The sequence below is a fragment of the Akebia trifoliata genome, chromosome 6, assembly GCF_017979445.1.
Source record: "Akebia trifoliata isolate Shusen 1 chromosome 6, ASM1797944v1, whole genome shotgun sequence".
Lineage (NCBI taxonomy): Eukaryota > Viridiplantae > Streptophyta > Magnoliopsida > Ranunculales > Lardizabalaceae > Akebia > Akebia trifoliata.
This window is the reverse complement of record NC_141380.1, coordinates 26,313,760-26,333,112: the sequence shown is the minus strand read 5'-3', so window position 1 is coordinate 26,333,112 and position 19,353 is coordinate 26,313,760. Positions and strand designations below refer to the sequence as shown.

The 19,353-nt window shown below is 36.2% G+C and overlaps 1 protein-coding gene, 1 long non-coding RNA gene and 1 pseudogene across 4 annotated transcripts; all 3 read right to left on the bottom strand.

Moving 5' to 3' along the window:
* Positions 1-10,519: 10,519 nt before the first annotated feature.
* Positions 10,520-13,225, bottom strand: LOC147400544 (cytochrome b561 and DOMON domain-containing protein At3g25290-like). 3 transcript variants are annotated; one of them, XM_086446231.1, is made up of 6 exons: positions 12,397-13,222; positions 12,205-12,291; positions 11,976-12,058; positions 11,550-11,875; positions 11,175-11,429; positions 10,520-11,078 (listed from the first exon to the last, which is right to left on the bottom strand). In XM_086446231.1, the coding sequence occupies exons 3-6, from the start codon at positions 11,983-11,985 to the stop codon at positions 10,779-10,781; spliced, it is 891 nt and encodes a 296-aa protein (XP_086302357.1). In that variant the 5' UTR covers positions 11,986-12,058; positions 12,205-12,291; positions 12,397-13,222; the 3' UTR covers positions 10,520-10,778. The 3 variants fall into 3 exon arrangements, with proteins under 3 accessions (XP_086302357.1, XP_086302355.1, XP_086302356.1); XM_086446229.1 differs by having other exon boundaries at positions 10,520-11,429; positions 12,397-13,225; XM_086446230.1 differs by having other exon boundaries at positions 10,520-11,429; positions 11,550-11,857; positions 12,397-13,225.
* Positions 13,226-13,308: 83 nt separating this feature from the next.
* Positions 13,309-16,419, bottom strand: LOC147400543 (uncharacterized). The gene is made up of 3 exons (XR_015179397.1): positions 15,839-16,419; positions 15,419-15,475; positions 13,309-15,084 (listed from the first exon to the last, which is right to left on the bottom strand). It is a non-coding gene; the product is annotated as an uncharacterized LOC147400543 (long non-coding RNA).
* Positions 16,420-16,562: 143 nt separating this feature from the next.
* Positions 16,563-18,827, bottom strand: LOC147400542 (G-type lectin S-receptor-like serine/threonine-protein kinase LECRK3; annotated as a pseudogene).
* Between the last annotated feature and the right edge of the window lie 526 nt (positions 18,828-19,353).

Sequence of the window (19,353 nt, the reverse complement as noted above, 5' to 3'; positions counted from 1 at the left end):
ATTGTATTTTTAAGTATATGTAAGTGTTTTCAATGTTGGTCTATTGAATTTGAAAATATTAAAATATCATCTATATAGACCAAAGAGAAGTTTTTGTAAGAATTGCATATATCATTCATCACATTCTGAAATTCGCTAGGGGCATTTTTTAGACCGAAGGGCATTAAATTCCATTTATAATGTCCCAAAGGTACAGTAAAGGCAGTTTTGTATCTGTCATTTTCTTGAATTTTTATTTGTCAGAATCTAGATTTAGGATCGAATTTCCAAAAGATGTTAGCGTTTGAGAGAAGACCACTACAATACCGATCCAATTTTTTTAAAACATGTACCCGATTCGATCAAATTAATGAATATGTTAACCGAATCTGATCTGTTTCATTTCATCCTTAATTCGAAATCGATCAGAATACATACCTTATTTTAAAATTATCAATGTTCATGAAATTTTAAAAAAATCTACTTTCCAATTACAAATATAGAGGGAAACCAAAAAGACTATAACGTTTTATCTATATGTATTTATATGAAATTAACAATAATAAAAAATTATTAAAAACATGTTTGAATCGGATTATATTCAAAACAGATTGGGATACATCCAAATCCGATCCGAAATTGTTTCGGATCTAAGATTTCAATCCGACCCAAAAATTGAATTTTTCATGTTTTTCGGATCGGATTCAAGCTAGTTCAAATGTTGGGTATATTTCGGATCATTGCCAGTCCTACTCTTTAACCTTAAGAGTTTATCCACTTCAACCTTAAAAAGGTTATACAATGAAAGATTTTACATATAAGAGGTTGAACATGACTGATTTTGGGAAGAAAAATTCAAAGGTTTTTTTAATTACAGGTTGAAGAGAATGAAATTTAACTCGTTTCTTAACTATATATTATAGACGTCCAACGGTACTAATAAAACTCCTAGAGAACACCTCGGCATGCTTAAGTCAAGAGAGACTCAAAATATGAAAAAAGGGTTTTTTTTTTATACATCTTTTACCCTATTATCAAAATGTGATGCTAAATAATTCCCCTCTTAATTTTGATCGTCATGTTGCTTTAGTGTGACATGCAAATAGTCTGCATATATCGGCCTCTACTTCACAATATGGTCAATAATGACTAATGGCACAGTGATTATCTACCAAACCAATATATACTCAAACAATAGAAAAATAAAATTATCCTAAGGATACATATCTCCTAGACTTATGTTATCAAGATACACATAAATCTCAACTGTTGGATTTTGTATCTAAACAGTTAGGATCATGTGTTTTCTCATGAGTTAACAAATCCAAACCCTTTGCTTAAATATTAAGAATTGATTTAGTTTCGTATATCAAATAGGGATTGGATCTTAATATTGAAATCCGATAAAAACCTGTTAAGAGTCGGATTTGATATTTTTAGCCAAATCCTTATCAGATTGGTACCAAATGGACCCTAATCCAATCTGAACCTGATCCATTGATAACCCAAGATGAAACTAGTGAGGCAATCAAAATAAAATTATTTTCTTTTTATAGATTTGTCATTGGAGATTAAGTATAATAAAGATCGAGTACATAGAGTGTAAATTTCGTATCAAAATCCAATAAGAGAAATGTCTAATAAAAATTGATGTTCTACAAATACTCCAAAACAATCATTTTTTTTCACTTTAGTCTATTATGTAAAAAAAAAAATGATAGAGGGAATGAAAGAAGTTGTTACTCATAAAATCAGAGTTTGATTATTAAAGAGATGTGCACTTATCAAGTGTTATGTGACCGACGACTCACACCAATCAAATTAAAATGAAAATTTTACGAGATGGGGAGTAAGGCTAATTATGTTTTATAGAGTGAATGTTTGGGCAATTGAAAAGAATCATGTCACTAATTAAATTGAATGCAGCACAGATGAGGATGTTGAAATAGGTGAATGGAAATCTAGGGAAGACAAAAGAACGGGTGCATTCAAGAATATAGAAGTAGCTCCAAAAAGAGAAACTAAGAGAAAGCCGATTAAGTTGGTTTGGGCACGATCAACAAAATCCCATTACTATCTCAATTAGAAGGAATATAGAAGTTGAAGATTCTAAAAGAGAAGAGTGAGAAGAAAGCCCCAAAAGAATACAAATATAAAATTCTAAATACACGATGACAATAATGATAATTATATGCCACATGACTACCAATGAAGAATTGGCGCATGAAGCTTATTATTTCTAGTAAATGGCCATCCCCATAGAATTACCATACTCTTGTATAGGAAGTTGTCTTCAAAGAAGCATGCCCTCATCTTCCTAAGGATTCTTCTCGGAGCATTCCAAGACAATCCGAAACACTTAATATTTTATGGTCAAATGTTTCATTCCAATCTAATATGCTCCAACAAAACATTTCAATGGCATAAAATTTTCTTTGTATCGTCTTCTTTCAGGCAATTCAATTGCCATCAAAACATTTTGGATGATTGAAGCTAATTCTTGTATGATCAGATTGTTTGGAAATCCCAGTTTAATAAAACACATTCTATATTGAGTCGTGATAATATGAGAACCCCCTTACAAACACCCTCCATCACAGAATCATAAATCATTTACCTCGGGATATGCAAAATCATAAATCTTTTTTCTTGTATATTGTAAAGGCATTTGATCTACGGTTCTGTGATGGGCATTTCTCAAAGGGGATCAAGGTTCTTATAGATTAGAGAGATGACAAAAGAAAAATGATTCCTCTTCTTTCAGCAGACCAAGAACCAAGTATTTTAATCTTACATAAGAGAACTTCAACTATCTCCATCTAAGAACCATTGTAAATCTAAATATTCCTCAACACATAATAAATAAAAATCAAATAAGAATATAGCATAAACAACCCACCACGTATAAAAAACAGAGAATATAGCATAAACTCATTAATAAATAAATAAATGTAACAGAAAGTGAGAGAATAAGAACCAGAACCTCAAGGACTCCTCCTCCTTTTGTTTAGGAAACAATTAATTACGAACCACAAAATCTTTTCAACCAAAAGCACAAAAAAAAGAATTTTAAGGAGATGGTATGCATTCAAACTAGTCTTTCCTGATTTTTATGAACCCGCGTAAAACCTGTTGAAATAATAAACTTGATTTATTATAGGTTGTCTCTAGAGTTTCTAGAATTTTCTTGTAATTGCTAAAATTTCTAGAATTTTCATTTATTTAGTAGAGTCTCTAGAAATACTCTTGTATTTTCTAGAACACTCATTTATTAATTGGTATATAGGAAGTATCTAGAATAATCTAAGTCATTTAATGGTGTATCTAGAATTGTCTATAGAGTCCTATAAATAGAGATGTTCTCCCACCATTTTGTATCAACCAAAAAAGATCAAGTTGAGTTCAATAATAAAAAAACCTCTTCCACCAAAAATATTCTCTCCAATCTTCTCTTTAATTCTCAACAAAGTGGTATCAGAGCAGCCAGGTTCGTGAAGAAAAATGGCAAGTGGAGGAATGGTCCCCTTCCAAGTTCCAATGCTCACCAAGAGCAACTATGACAATTGGAGTATCAAGATGAAGGCGCTACTAGGAGCTCAAGATGTGTGGGAAGTTGTCGAGAAAGGCCATAAGAAGCAAGACGATGTTGCTCTTTCCCAAACCCAACGGGAAGCCTTGAGGGATTCAAGAAAGAGAGACAAGAAAGCTCTCTATCTCATCTATCAAGCAGTAGATGAAGATGCATTCGAGAAGATCTCAAATGCAACTACGACCAAAGAAGCGTGGGAGAAGCTTCAAACTTGTAACAAAGGAGTCGAGCAAGTTAAAAAGATTAGTCTTCAAACTCTTAGAGGTGAGTTTGAACTTTTATTCATGGAGGAATCTGAATTAATTTCTGATTATTTTGCTAGAGTATTGGCCATTGTTAATCAATTAAGAAGAAATGGTGAAGATATTAGTGAAGTGAAAGTTATGGAGAAAATTTTTCGTACTCTGAATCCAAATTTTGAGTTCATTGCCACGAACATTGAAGAAAATGAAAATTTAGAAACCATGACCGTTGAGCAACTCATGGGTTCTTTACAAGCCTATGAGGAAAAGTAAAAGAGGAAAAAGAAGTAAAAAGAGACCATAGAGCAACTACTACAACTCAACTTGAAGGAAGAAAATTTTGGAAATAATAGAAATCAAAGAGGAAGAGGATGTGGCCAAGGACGTGGACGTTGACGAGGAAGAGAAGGAAGGGGCGGCTTCAACAACAACTTCAACAATTCCAACAACTCTAATAACTTCAACAACGGAGAAAGAAGTCGAAATCCACAAGCAACAAGAGGGCACGGAAGAAGCAACTCATGGTCAAGGAACGACAATCTCACATCAAATGCTATAATTGCAATAAGTTCGGTCACTATGCCTCCGAGTGTAGATCGCCAAGCAAGGTTGAAGAAAAGGCCAATTTCATCGAAGATAAAGGTAGAGAAGAAGGTACGTTGCTGCTAGTTTGCAAAGACAAAGATGAAGGCCAAAAAAATAGATGGTATCTTGACACCGACGCTAGCAATCACTTGTGTGGACAAAGAAAAATGTTCGTGGAGCTCAATGAAGCGGTAAGAGGGAATGTCTCCTTTGGAGATGAATCAAAAATACTCGTGGAAGGCAAAGGTAAAATTCTCACACGCTTAAAAAATGGAGGCCATCAATTCATCTCAAATGTCTATTTTGTGCCCAACATGAAGAATAATATTTTGAGTTTGGGTCAATTGCTAGAGAAAGGGTATGATATTCACTTAAAAGAAAATAACCTTTTCTTAAGAGACAATAAAAGTAATTTGATTGCCAAGGTGCCCATGTCAAAAAATAGAATGTTCCTCTTGAACATTCAATACGATGTTCCAATGTGTCTAAAGGCTTGCTATAATGACTCATCATGGCTATGGCATTTACGCTTTGGACACCTCAATTTTGGCGGGCTCGAACTTTTGGAAAAGAAGGAGATGGTGAGAGGTCTACCATGCATCAACCAACCCGATCAGCTTTGCGAAGTATGTTTGCTTGGGAAGCAATCCCGGAAAAGCTTTTCGAAGGAGTCATCATCAAGAGCCACAAAGCCGCTCGAGCTCGTACACACTGATGTTTGTGGACCAATTAAACCAAACTCTTTTGGTAAGAGCAAATACTTTCTCCTTTTCATTGATGATTTTTCAAGGAAAACGTGGGCTTATTTCCTAAAGGAGAAGTCAGAGGTGTTCGAGAATTTCAAGAGGTTCAAAGCCCTTGTTGAGAAAGAAAGCGGTCTTGCTATTAAGGCCATGAGATCTGACCGAGGAGGAAAATTCACATCAAACGAGTTCCAAAAGTACTACGAAGATCATGGAAGTCATCGTCCCTTAACGGTGTCGAGATCCCCCCAACAAAATGGAGTGGCAGAGAGGAAGAATCGAACCATACTCAACATGGCTCACAGCATGCTCAAGAGCAAAAGAATGCCCAAGCAGTTTTGGGCCGAAGCGGTGGCTTGTGCAGTCTACTTGGCAAATCGCTCTCCAACAAGAAGTGTATATGAGAAGACACCACAAGAAGCATGGAGTGGAAGAAAGCCTGGAATTTCTCACCTCAAAGTCTTTGGAAGTGTTGCTTATGTTCATGTGCCTGATGAAAAGAGAACCAAGCTCGACGACAAAAGTGAGAAGTACGTATTCATTGGCTATGACTCAAGATCCAAAGGCTACAAGTTGTACAACCCAATTACCGACAAAATTCTCATTAGTCGTGATGTAAAGTTCAATGAAGAAGATTCTTGGGATTGGAACACACAAGAATACGAGTATGATTTTCTTCCTTACTTTGAAGAAGAAGAAGAAATGGAGCAACCAAGAATGGAAGAGACAAGACAAGAACTTCGAGAGCCTACTACTTCACCGATCTCACCAACCGAAAACCTGCATGAAGATTCGTCATCAAGTGAAAGTTCTAATGAGAAGACGCCACGCCTAAGAAGCTTACAAGAACTTTATGAGGTAACCGAAAATCAAAATGATATCACTCTTTTGTGTTTCTTTGGTGATTGTGAACCTCTAATCTACCAAGAAGCGGTAGAAAATAAGAAATGGAGAGACGCTATGGATGAAGAAATCAATTCAATCACAAAGAACAACACATGGGAGCTAGCTATACTTCCACAAGGACATAAAGCGATCGGAGTAAAATGGGTATACAAGATGAAGAAGAATGTTAAAGGAGACGTGGAGAGATACAAAGCAAGATTGGTAGCTAAAGGCTATAGTGAAAGAAAAGGCATCAACTATGATGAGGTATTTGCTCCTGTTGCTCGTCTTGAAACCGTTAGATTAATAATTTCTTTGGCAGCTCAAAATAGATGGAAGATCTACCAAATGGATGTAAAGTTCGCCTTCTTAAATGGTTTCTTTGAAGAAGAAGTCTACATCGAGCAACCATTGGGCTATGAAGTAAAAGGACATGAAGATAAAGTTTTGAGGTTGAAGAAGGCTTTATATGGCCTAAAGCAAGCGTCGAAAGCTTGGAATACTCGAATTGACAAGTACTTTCAAAATAAGAATTTCACCAAGTGTCCATATGAGCATGCACTCTATATCAAAGTTAAAAATGGAGATATTTTGATTGTATGCTTGTATGTAGATGACTTGATCTTCACAGGTAGCAACCTGAGTATGTTTGAGGAGTTCAAGAAAGAAATGGTGAAAGAGTTCGAGATGACAGACCTTGGGCTCATGTCTTACTACCTCGGCATTGAAGTAAAGCAAAAGGACAAAGGCATCTTCATTACTCAAGAAGGCTATGCTAAAGAAGTGCTTAAGAAGTTAAAGATGAATTACTCTAATCTAGTTGGCACGCCGATGGAATGTGGAATCAAGTTGTCAAAGCATGATGAAGGAGAAAAGGTGGACCCAACTCTCTATAAAAGCCTTATCGGAAGTTTGCGCTACCTAACTTGTACTAGGCCGGATATTCTCTATGTCGTTGGAATCGTTAGTCGCTACTTGGAAGCTCCAACAACAACCCATTTCAAGACTGCAAAGAGAATACTTCGGTACATCAAAGGTACAACCAACTATGGCTTGTTTTATTCATCTTCTAACAATTATGAGATAGTTGGATATAGTGATAGCGATTGGGGTGGAGACTTGGATAATAGAAAGAGCACCACCGGATTTGTGTTCTTTATGGGAAACACTGCTTTCACTTGGATGTCAAAGAAGCAACCAATCGTCACACTATCAACTTGTGAAGCCGAATATGTTGTTGTAACGTCATGTGTTTGTCATGCTATCTGGCTAAGAAACTTGTTGAAAGAATTGAATTTACCACAAGAAAAGCCTGTTGAGATTCGTGTTGACAACAAGTCAGCACTCACACTAGCAAAGAATCCCGTCTTTCATGAAAGAAGTAAGCATATTGACACTCGTTATCATTACATACGAGAATGCATTGGAAGAAAGGAAGTAAGGTTGGAGTTCGTGAAGTCTCAAGATCAAGTAGTAGACATCTTTACCAAGCCACTTAAGAGAGAAGTTTTTACCAAGTTACAAGGTATTCTTGGAGTCATAAATCAAGTTTAAGGGGGGGTGTTGAAATAATAAACTTGATTTATTATAGGTTGTCTCTAGAGTTTCTAGAATTTTCTTGTAATTGCTAAAATTTCTAGAATTTTCATTTATTTAGTAGAGTCTCTAGAAATACTCTTGTATTTTCTAGAACACTCATTTATTAATTGGTATATAGGAAGTATCTAGAATAATCTAAGTCATTTAATGGTGTATCTAAAATTGTCTATAGAGTCCTATAAATAGAGATGTTCTCCCACCATTTTGTATCAACCAAAAAAGATCAAGTTGAGTTCAATAATAAAAAACCTCTTCCACCAAAAATATTCTCTCCAATCTTTTCTTTAATTCTCAACAAACCAATGAAGAGGGAAGAAACTGCCCCCAACACGTGCAATTACTGTACTGTGTCTCTCCCTCTGATTGTCCAACACATCACGAAGAACCTCTGTAAATGGTCCATTGTATTACTTAGCAGCCAGGACAAAGAGCCCAAGCACAAAATAAGTCCACAAAACCATGCATATTTCATCTCTTCTAAACAATAAGCAACAGAAATATTATCATAGTATTTGCAACAAAATTAAAAGCTTAAGTGGTAAAAATGGCTTAAATTAGAAACCAGCCCATCCAGCAGGCTGAGAAGCTTGTTTGTTTCCTTCATTCTTTGAGTCACCAAATCGCTGAGAGTTATTCCCTTGAATTGGAGTTTTCGATATCTGAGAGGTAGCAGGGACTGCTGTGAAACTATCTGACTCGAAACCCCATATGTCAGTAGTTCCAGAACTAAAGCTAACTGTGGACTTGTTCTGCTGCGCATTCATTGTCTAAACCGATGACTCTTTGGAGTAGTTCTTCTAAAAGGTTTAAGTACCTGCATTGGTTTCCAACACTCCTCGAACTCTTGTGCGACGCTTCTAATTTTTTTTTTTCTTCCCTTAGTCTCGTACTCCTTGGCTTTTGGTCCACCTAGTAATGTTCTTACGAGGCCAATCTTGGATGCTTTCAGCTTATAACTCCAAATTATACTATCCTGTCGACATACTGGGTTTGTGGAGATAAGAGTATTCGATACTTTGTATTAGAGTCAGACATGACAAAAGGTGGCCATATCTATGAGGTTATTATGAATGTTTAAAATATGTCCTCTTTGAAATATTGACCTTTTTGTTTTCTTTTTTCTCTCTCCCAAATAGAAAGAGAATCCTTCAAATGAAGAATACTTGAAATTAAAGGCAACTGTTGTGGGTGATTATAGGGATAGTGGAATATTTTATTTATTCATTTATTTTTGTAAGGAAAAAATAGATTGGCTTTGAATATTGATCTCTGGGCAGGCTGAGCCTTACTAGATTTTGTCTAGACTTGGCTTTCTTGCTTACCACCTGTATAAAGAAGCCTCTCATTTCTCCCTCAAATTAATCACCAATTCCATTTTATATGTGGCATTCCCTGAATAACCCGATAAAATTGTCTGGCTGAGCTTCACAGCTGCCTCAGCTTCTATCATAAGACAATAGGTTTAGTTGGAGGTAGAGGGAATGGGATGTTAATAATGCTTATCCTTTCGCTATTGAGTAGAACATGAAAAACATGAAAAAAAATAAAAAAGAGATCAGTTTTGTTTTTATCTATTAGCCTATGCTACTCTTTTGGGGTGTACTGATTTTGTAACCCCAGATTACCCGAATGGATAACCTGCTGTGGAAACAAAGTGCAATCCATTTGTTCCCCAAACATGTTGTTTTCCCTTAAATTGAAGCGATTATTTCTCCCAATTTGATTCTAGAATATGGTTTCTATTTGTAGCCCCCCAGCAATTGAGAGGCTGTCTGGAGGACTCTTTCAAGAAGTCATAATTACAAACACAATTCCAGTAGCAGAAAAGAATTACTTTCCTCAGCTGACTATACTCTCAGTGGCAAACCTGCTTGCAGAGGCTATTTGGCGTGTTCATGATGATGGCTCCTTGAGTAGCATGTTTCGGTGACTTTTGTCTCGTGTTTTTTTTTTTTTTTGGCTAATTCATTATAGGTGTCTCATTGCATCATTTCTCTTTAGTTCAGAATCAGGCTTTGACCAACAACCCATTTCATGAATAAAGGGTGACCAATTAGAGAAACAAAGTTTTGGGTTATGTTATGAAGTATTGTTTTTTTTGTTGAAGGAATGATGAGCTAGAATGAGAGGGAACAGGTTCTCAAAGCAAAGAATATATTTTGACAATGTAGGTTCTTGGCCTATGTTTTCCAATTGTTGAAGTTAAACTATGGACCGCATATTTAATGTTATATAGTTAATACTTCAATAAAATTGTTATTGTGTGCGAAATTATGTCTCTTCTGAGCAAATTTCATGTGATGCTCTTCTATTATCATATTTATCGATACTTGTTCATCCCTTTTGCTTACATACATCAATTATGAAAAAGGTTTTTTTTTTTGTTTCTTCTAATTATTATCAAGGAAGTACATGGAAGGTCACAACTACATAGAACCCAACATGTGATTGTTGGTTTGTGAATCAAATCATGAAAGTGAAGGTAACATAATTGTGTGAGCAGAATTAATTTTGAATAAAATCACTGACTCAATTGTGTTTTCCTAAGTAGTTCATTCAAGACCATACTAACACTATGTGAAAAAGGCTCATATTTGACGGTCTTAGCCCGTCAAATTTTGAGAAATTTGACGGATCCTCCCATCAAATATGCCCGTCAAGTATTCTCTTGTAGAATTTTTTTTTGACGGCCCTGGACTATCAAATTATTGGAGAATGGACTTAAAAAAAACAAAAAAAAATCCATAGAGTATGACCGTCAAATTTAGAGGTTTAACAACAATAACATGGTCCTCTAATTCACCAATCACAATGAACGAAATAATATATAAAAAAATTCAGAAAAAGAAAAATCATAAAACAAGCTCAAAACTAAACTAAATAACCCAAAATTAATATACATGTAAACCTCTTTATTAAGATCGAAAATTCTGTCGAAGCTACAAATAACTGACAATAAAGCAGTATATGATATATATACAGCTATTTATGTCACACTCCTAATTTAATTTAGAACACAAAACACAAACAATTGAAGAAGCAATAATAGATTCTAAGAGATACCTAAGAGAAAGCCTAAGAAGTAACTGTATAGACAAACTGTAAGAGAATCAACTCTCCTCAATACTATATGTGGCCCTGCAATCTTGTTGTTGATCAAACTGTGAGTGGTTGTTGCTTGCCATTCCCATCATAAGGTTCGGTGGATGCCTCGGATTTCCTCTTCAGAACAACGATCCATGTCGTAACTTCCAACACTAATGCAATCCCACCCAATACACACAATACCACAATATAAGCTGTGTTCCACATTTTAGCTGGATCCAACATGTCTAGACCTTTAAACACGTTGACGATACCAAGAACAACGATGGAGTATTCAACAATATGGTGGTAAAAATTCCAGTAAATCCTGTACTTGTGATCCTTCTTTGACCTTAGGAACAATGCGAAAATCTGCACAACACAAAGAATGATAAACTCGTTATGATTGATTAAGAAAATGTGCCTAAAATAAGAAACAATGAACAAATTAGGAACAATTATAATTACCTGCAATGTTGCGAAACAAAAGAGAGTGATCCCAATATTTCGATGAGATTTGTATACCAAACCCTTCGAATTGGCCCCGAGCTGAAGACCAGTAGCCCATCCGGCAACTCCAATAACATAGGAAGAACTCTGACAAAAGATATGAAGATAAAACCAAGCTGGATCTGCTGACTTGAATGTCCTGAGATACCTAGCAAATATGGCTCCAATTGGAAACAAAATTCCCCAACTCACTGCATTCAGAATTCTATGAATCTACCAAAAAAAAAAAACAACACAAATTAGTTTTTTTTTTTTTTAAGATCATATAACAAGGAAACCAATAAGTAACAAAAACCACAAATAAACAAAATTAAGCATAAAAAAACAACTTACATTCCTCTTTTTGAGATTTGAATTTCCTCTACTTTGGGTACTATTGCTCTGCCCACTCATTAAATCAAGTATTCCTTTCGAACCCAAATTATCGTCTCCAAATCCATGAACATTAGGAATTCCATTAGTGATAGATGACCCCACCTGCCACATTTGATTCACCGTCGCCCCCGCCATGTTCTTCGGCAATACCACCGTAGCATACCGCCTCATCACACCATCTACGTACTCCACTTCCATTTCGGGCATATCGAACGCTATCTTCGACCGTTCAATGTTCTTGTAAGAGGTCACATTGAAGGTTTTCACTATCATGGATCCATCATCTTGTTTACAGGCAATCAGAGAATCATCACTCATAAACAATCAACTTAAAGGAAATTTTAAGCATTTCGACAAAACATTCACCAATCTTTCTCACACTACCTCTTCTCATGACAAGTAAAACAAACTCCTCAAAAGATGCGAACAAGCTTTCCCATGGAACTCTTCAGGTACAAGCACCTCACCTGATTTCCAAGCACACCCACAATCATCGAATCAATTATTGATATTTTACTATAAAGTGATTTCAACTTCTTCTCATGTTCAATAGAAGCTAGAAAAAAATTAACCAAAACCAACGAATCTGAAATACAGAGGAAGGTAATAATACCACTGGATCCATTTCATAAGCAAGTGGCTCTAAAATAAAGTCTTCATTTTGGATGATACCATTGACCAACAAATTTCCATTGCGAACCTATAAAAGGAATCAAGTGCACAACTGAGCACAGAATAAAAAGAGTAAAACAAAAGGATCTTCTAGAGTAAAAGTGGTAGCTTATATTTGGAGGGGAAAGCTCACTTCAACACAATCTCCTGCCTTGGCTACAATTCTTTTGATCAACACATCAAAACCATTTTCCTGCACAAAGTAACTGAATGATGTCATTTCGAAGGGCTTTATCACATATATCGCACGAATAAGGCTGCATAGTAAAGTTGCATATTTTACAAATCCGACGGTTTTTTGGAAAACTCTATCTATTCTAGTGTGGATGGCAGGCATTCCTATATTTCTTGGTTTCAATAGGACTCATTACAAGTGTTGTTTCTATCTACCAAATATTATCTAAAAATAATCAAGTTAGCATGTGGAGGTGTGCGCTAAAGAGTGGACTTTAGTTGACTTAGCCTTTTTCAATATGGTATGGAGGTGACTAACTTTAATGGTTTAATTAAATATTGTATGACAGAGGTACTTATGCTATCATATGACTTTTTTGGTAAGGATAGGATTCTTTGGAACTTTACTCCCACAGCCATTTGTTAGGGCCTATGTAAAGAAAGGAATGGATAAATCTTCCATGAAAAGGAGCAGTCCATGCAAGAAATCATCTTGGCCATGGTAGTTTTCTTTCTTCATCAATATTGGCTTGGCAGGGTAAGAGTTACCCTTTCCTCTCTTCCTTCCAGTCAGTGAGCTGGTGGGAAACATGACACAATTCATCTCTTGAATGGCAGTCTGGCATATAGGGCACTGATCTGTTGCTTGCTTTTAGTAGGGGCGGAGGTCAACCCAGGAGCTAATAGGTATCTTGAACTGTCACGCTTAGATTGGCTCCATCAATTGGATACCTATTTTTGAGGGAAGCAGTGGCTAAGCTGCACTTTTCTATTGTGGGGTTTTTCTTCTACTGGTGTAAGGAGTTTTGAGAGTTCAGGGGTTCTTGTTTAGGTGGGATCTAGTGTGTAAACGGTGACCAATCTTAAGATGGGCAAACTACAATACCCATAGAAACATATGAGCGGTGCATGCACATTTATGCCAACAAAAACATAAATCATCAATATACATTTTGACAGGTTTTTTCGGTAAATATTTCCCCCAAGTATTTTATTTTATACAATTCATTATACTGATAAAAAAGAAAAGGCATATCCAAAGAAAAATACGTGACAAATGTAAGAAAGACATACAATGAAGCACATTTTGCAGCCATATAACAAAAACCTGAAGCAGGAATAAGTCTTTACTCATGTCTTGGTGATAAAGAGTCACATAATTGTAAATCTAAAAACAAGTCAAGTTGTATGTAACACCAAAAGGAAATGCACGAATCACATTTACTTATTATGGTTACCATATTAACTCACATGCACTGACTTTGATTTCCTTTCCTCTCTAGCTCATGCCTTCATCACACCTTCGTATGTACGAATTGAAGTTTTATGCCTAAACATCAAGCAATATATAGTGCAATATATCCTATTATCTTAGTAATCGAGTGTTGATACTAATCAGATATTTAGCTTACCAATATACTGAACACTACTGATATTTCAAGATTTGCCACCGAAGAATTAACTCATCAACGTTTTTCACCAAGTTTATAAAACAGCTATAGATTTATTGTAGCAATGAAGTAAAGAAGGATGCACAATGATGCCAAATGAAATTTGAATTACCCAAAATATGCATTTGTTTCCTAAGAGTTGAATTGAATAGGTATCAAGACATAAACTAAGAAAATAAGATGAAAAGTAAGGGAAGAGGGTTCCGTGCCCATCAATCAAGCAACAAAATGTCATAAGCTTTCCAAGCTTCAAATGTAGCATATAGTCGAGGAGGAAAGGAAAAAAAGACTTGGCAGTGGATTCTGCCAAAGGAAACCGGTTCGACTCCCTCAGGAGATAAGTCAGTCAATGTAAGGTCAAATAAGAGATGAGTTCATATGCAGTGTGTCATGTAGAATGGAATGGATGAGCTAGGCAAAGTCTAGCCACATTTGAAAAATCTCACTCCAAACATGAGCTGTGAGATCAAGCATGAGTGGGTTGAAATGAAAAAGGCACATCAGCAGTTGAAATCGAGCTAAAACTAGTTAAATCACCATCAATGGCACATGCATGGGGGAGGCAGAACTTTAAGTTCACCCTGTGTTACCACATCAATTTCTTGGATAAATAAAACAGTGCAAGTATTTAGCAACACAACTGATTACCAATGAAAGAAAACTAAAACATTTGAATTTAATGTGTCATACTCCCAATCTGACTAAAAGGGATGCTTTATCTTTCTCAATGCCTAAATTGAAACATAGATTTGATTTTTAGGATACAACTACGAACATAAAACATTAATAACAAGCTCTGTGACACTTGAGGGAACAAATGAACATTACCCATATAAATAGATGGCCATGAACACGGAAAGAAGAGCATAAGCATGAACACAAACATAGACTAGCCATATAAAACAAGAACCACTCTGAATATATGAAATAAGGGACTCGAATTACTTAAAAATTTTGAAACTATCAATATGTATAAAAAAAAAAATTGTACATTATTTCATGTTGGTAAGCTGTGATTATATGGGAACCACGAGACAACTACAAAGTTTGCTATAGTAGCCAACTATATCCTATAATGTATAAATGCAATCAAGAAATTAAGGGGGCATGAATATTCAATTACTTTTTAAGAGATAGTAACTGATCTACATACTGCAGCCCATTTCTATTCTCTCCAAATGTGCTTAGTCTAAAACCTTCATAGTAGAAGAAGCTTCAATGGTTAGAACATATATTGGTTATCTAAGTTCTAATAAATAATTGCATTGATCAAAAACTATTTGTTGGAACTAATTAGAAGTGATGAGCATAGTAAGACTGGTGATACTAGTCAAGCTTTATAAATAATACAAAAAATGCAATCAAACCGTGGTCATGGGAAGAATGAAAACATAACTGCTATGGACCATAGTAGAGTTATGATGTATTTTTCAAAGCAAATTTTATTAAATAAAGTTTGTTTACTTTCATAAAATTTATTAATTCAAAATTCAAAATTAACAAAAAAACATTAAAATCCAAAATCTGTACTGTTTTAGATCGTGCAACAGCGATCTTCCCCAAGCTGTTCTCTGTCTCGCATGCTTCCTGCAACATAAAAAAAGTAAAGAAAATTCAGAGATTGAAGAGCTCGAATGAGCTCTAGAAACTTCTCAATATCACCGTAGAATATCTACTTGAATCCAAGGAGAACGAAAAAAAATTGTGAGAAAAAATTCAGATCTAATCATATCAAAACATTCAGATCTATGAAATCATTTGGATCCTTAATCAAAATTTTCTTTGTTCTTAGGTTTTATTTCGTACAAAATTAACACATTTGGAAAATAAAAAATCAAAATTAATATATTTTGCAAATAAAAAGCCCTAGATCTCATCTTCAACAATCAGAATAGCGTTATAGATCCATCAACCTAAGAGATAGAGAGAGAGAGAGAGAGAGAGACTCACCTTAAAAAATAACAATGAACAACTTTATGGCTTCTTATTCACTCGATCGTTCCCAATGTTGAGAGATGGAGAGCACTTCATGAGATCAGATAGAGAAAGATTGTGCGATGAGATCGATCCAGACATGAAATCGAGGGAGATAAGGAGAGAGATTGAGACATTCGAGAGAGAGAGAGAGCCAGAGAGCGAGTGACTGAGAGAGTTTCCAATGTTGAGAGATCCAAAGCACTTCAAGAGATCAGATTGAAAGAGATTGAGAGATGAGATCGATCCTGAGATAAGATAGAGGGAGACAGGGAGATCGATCTAGAGATGGCTTCTTATTCACTCGATCGTTTCCAATGTTGAGAGATCAGATGGAGAGAGATTGAGCGATGAGATCGAGGGAGACAGGGAGAGAGATCAAGACAATCGAGAGAGAAAGAGAGAGCCAGAGAGTGACTGAGTGAGACAGTTTCATGTTAAGTGTGTTTTGTGAACAGGAAAATCGTGGTCCAATGGCCGCGGAATTTCGGTACAAAAATTCGTCGGGCCAGGCCTAACAATTTTTTTCTTCAAAATTTGCGATTTTCACGTAGTGTAACTCAACTATAAATGATTAAACAACAGACCCACAAACATACTATTCAGACATATATAAGTAACCTTCAACATAGATTATTAGGACCTTGAATTCCCCATATTTAGGTCCACACACATACATATAAAACTGTTGTTTCAACTTTCAACCAATTGAACTAATCAAGGATGAAGGGTTGGGGGGCACAGAAACTTCGATGGATCCTTGCATCATTTATGTAACTTTATTCATTGTAGGTCTAAGCGATGGCTCCTCCTGAATGCACCAAATTGCTATCATCACAAGCTTTTCCAACCTTGTCATGTCGTCCATTGCCTCATCTTCACTCTCCATTAACATATCCAATCTTCCTTCTTTAAAGCAATCATAAGCCCAATCCATCAATATCACCTTGTCTTCATCTTTGAGATCTATTTCAAAGTTCTTCCGACAACAAATGATTTCCAATAACAAGATTCCGAAGCTGTAAACATAACTTTCACCGTGATAGCCAAGTTTTTGAACCATTCAGGGGCAACATACCCTTTAGTCCCCCTAATACCCGTATTAGTACGAGACTGATCAAATTTCAAAAGCTTTGCTAATCCAAAATCGGAAATCCTTGCAGTAAAAGAGTCGTCAAGATGTATGTTTTGAGGCTTAATGTCACAATGAATGATTGGTGCTACACTCTTCATGTAAGTATGTGAGCCCTCTCGTGATTCCAAATGCAATCTGCATTCTTTGGTACCACTGCGGCCTTGAACTTCCAAAGAGGAAGCTCGCCAAAGAGCCGTTGCTCATGAACTCATATACCAGAAGCTGGTGTGGTCCATCGTTGCAGAATCCTAATAATTGGACTAGATTCTTGTGATTGGTAATCCGGCCAATCGCAGTTACTTCAGCTTTAAATTCTTGCTCACCTTCTTTAACCTCGCCTAACTTCTTAACCGCTACCAAGTTTCCACCATCCGATGCCATCAACCCTTTATAAACTGTTGCGAAAGCACCACTACCTAATTCTTCTTTAAAGCCATTTGTAGCTTTTTCAAGCTCTTCGTATGTAAAACTTCGCAGATTCATCCCTGACTTGGTTTGGCCCGGGTGAAGTTTCTTCGATTTCTTACGGTAGGTGAAGAAAACAAAGAGAGAAATCAATGACAGCATCACGAAGTTCAGAAACACGGAGATCAGGACTTTTCCTTCGACACTAGAATTAATCCTCCCGTTTGAGAGTGGAAGCTTCAATTTCCAACAGTTTCCATCTCTAAAAACGGCTACTGCACAGAAACAATCACTCGAACAAGCTTCTCTGCACCAATCCTCATTTACCGATTTATACTATTCAAAGGTGGAAGGTAGCCAATCGGTGTTCATCATTTCCTTCATGTCAAATGGAGACAATTCTTGCGATCCCTCCTCGCAGTTTTGAGAAATAAAATTTTGTTTGCATCCTTTTAACTTGTTATTATGATCCAAGTAGGTATACCCGGGTGGACATTCACAACTATGTCTCTGATTCTCGTCTAATCTGCAATAGCTGTTAAACCCACAAGCCCCACTTCCTACATTCCCCATTATGCTCGTACAAATATTTGAAGGTATGTACCACATGGTGGACTACGACTGTGGCCATCGTGCCTAAAAACTCCATCATAATCAAGTGTTCCTCTTTGGTAGAAATCTTTTTTGTTTGTTGGAATTGCGCTAGATTCTGTGAGGTTAAATAGGGTGCTTCCATTTGCTGTCGTAAGGTAAATATAGCCGGACTCATTGAAGACCATGTGAGCGCCCATTTGTTGAGTCCAGCTTAACCAGTAATAATTGTAAAAATCGTCAGTTGGGAAAGCAATTGTGTAAAGCACGAGATTAGCATCGGTTTGAAACCGAAGCTGAAACCTTCCACTCAAGTAATCATCGCTTTCTGTCTGACGAGAAACAAGTCTGCTTCCTCGATTCAATATCAGTGTAGGCAATATGGTGTCAGTGGGATCATCAAAGCTTGCCCATATATTAATACTGTTTCGGCTCATGAGCGTGTCAAGCATAGCTGCATAAGCGGCTCCGCTTCCCATGGATTCTGCTTTCCAAATCTCTCTGCCTCAAGGATCGTTCAAAACGAGTTGACCATCAGTAGTTAGCTCAACTTTTGATCCTCTGTGCACCAAATTTGCTCCATTTGCAGACCAAACTATGGTCTTGTCAGGTACTTTGTTGAACCAGATTGCAAGCAAGAAACCTTTGATCCCAATGGGTTGGAACCCAAAAGCAAAATCACTTGAAGGTGATGTCCATGAAGAGTTGTCATTTAAAGCAGATAGAGATGAGCCCAAGCTAATGTTTTGGTAAGTCTTGAGATATGGTAAATAGTGGTAGGTGAAGAAGAAAGATAAACAAGAAGTGCAGTATACGATGAATGGTGGAAACCATTGAGGAAACTATCAAGAGTAGGAGAAACAAAACAAAAGCTATGGAATTACTTGATTTATAGGCATGAAACTTGGATTAGAATCTCACTAGAAGATGAGAGACAAACATAGAGAAGATATCATGAGAGAGTTCATTAGTTCTCCAAGTTATTGGAAAGATTGCAGCACGTACTATAGTGTATCCTTATCACTGCTATAAAAAACAGATGTTTGGCTTCCCCAACAATTGACTTCTATAGTTGATTTGGTTTTCAAGTATGTAAGGTATCAAAAAGACCCAATTTTCTGAAAATCTTTCAAACAAATGACCTGGTGAACATAGTCCAATAAGAAAATCTTTCCTTATTGGACTATTTTGAGGCTTTTTTTTTTTTTCTCAATGTTTTAGAAATGAGTGTCATGTCATCTTCATTGGCGCACAAAATGAGATCAAAGCAAGTAACAGACCAAATGGCCCTGGTGAACATAGTGATGTTGAAATGTGAAGGGAGTGTTTGGATCGAAATGCAGAACCTGATTCCTGATTC

Excerpts from the sequence above, each read along its gene's own strand:
- LOC147400544 (XM_086446229.1), bottom strand. Across the intron at positions 11,430-11,549 it reads CAAATCTCAAAAAGAGGAAT|ATTCATAGAATTCTGAATGC; the intron begins GTAAGTTGTTTT and ends TTTTTTTGGTAG.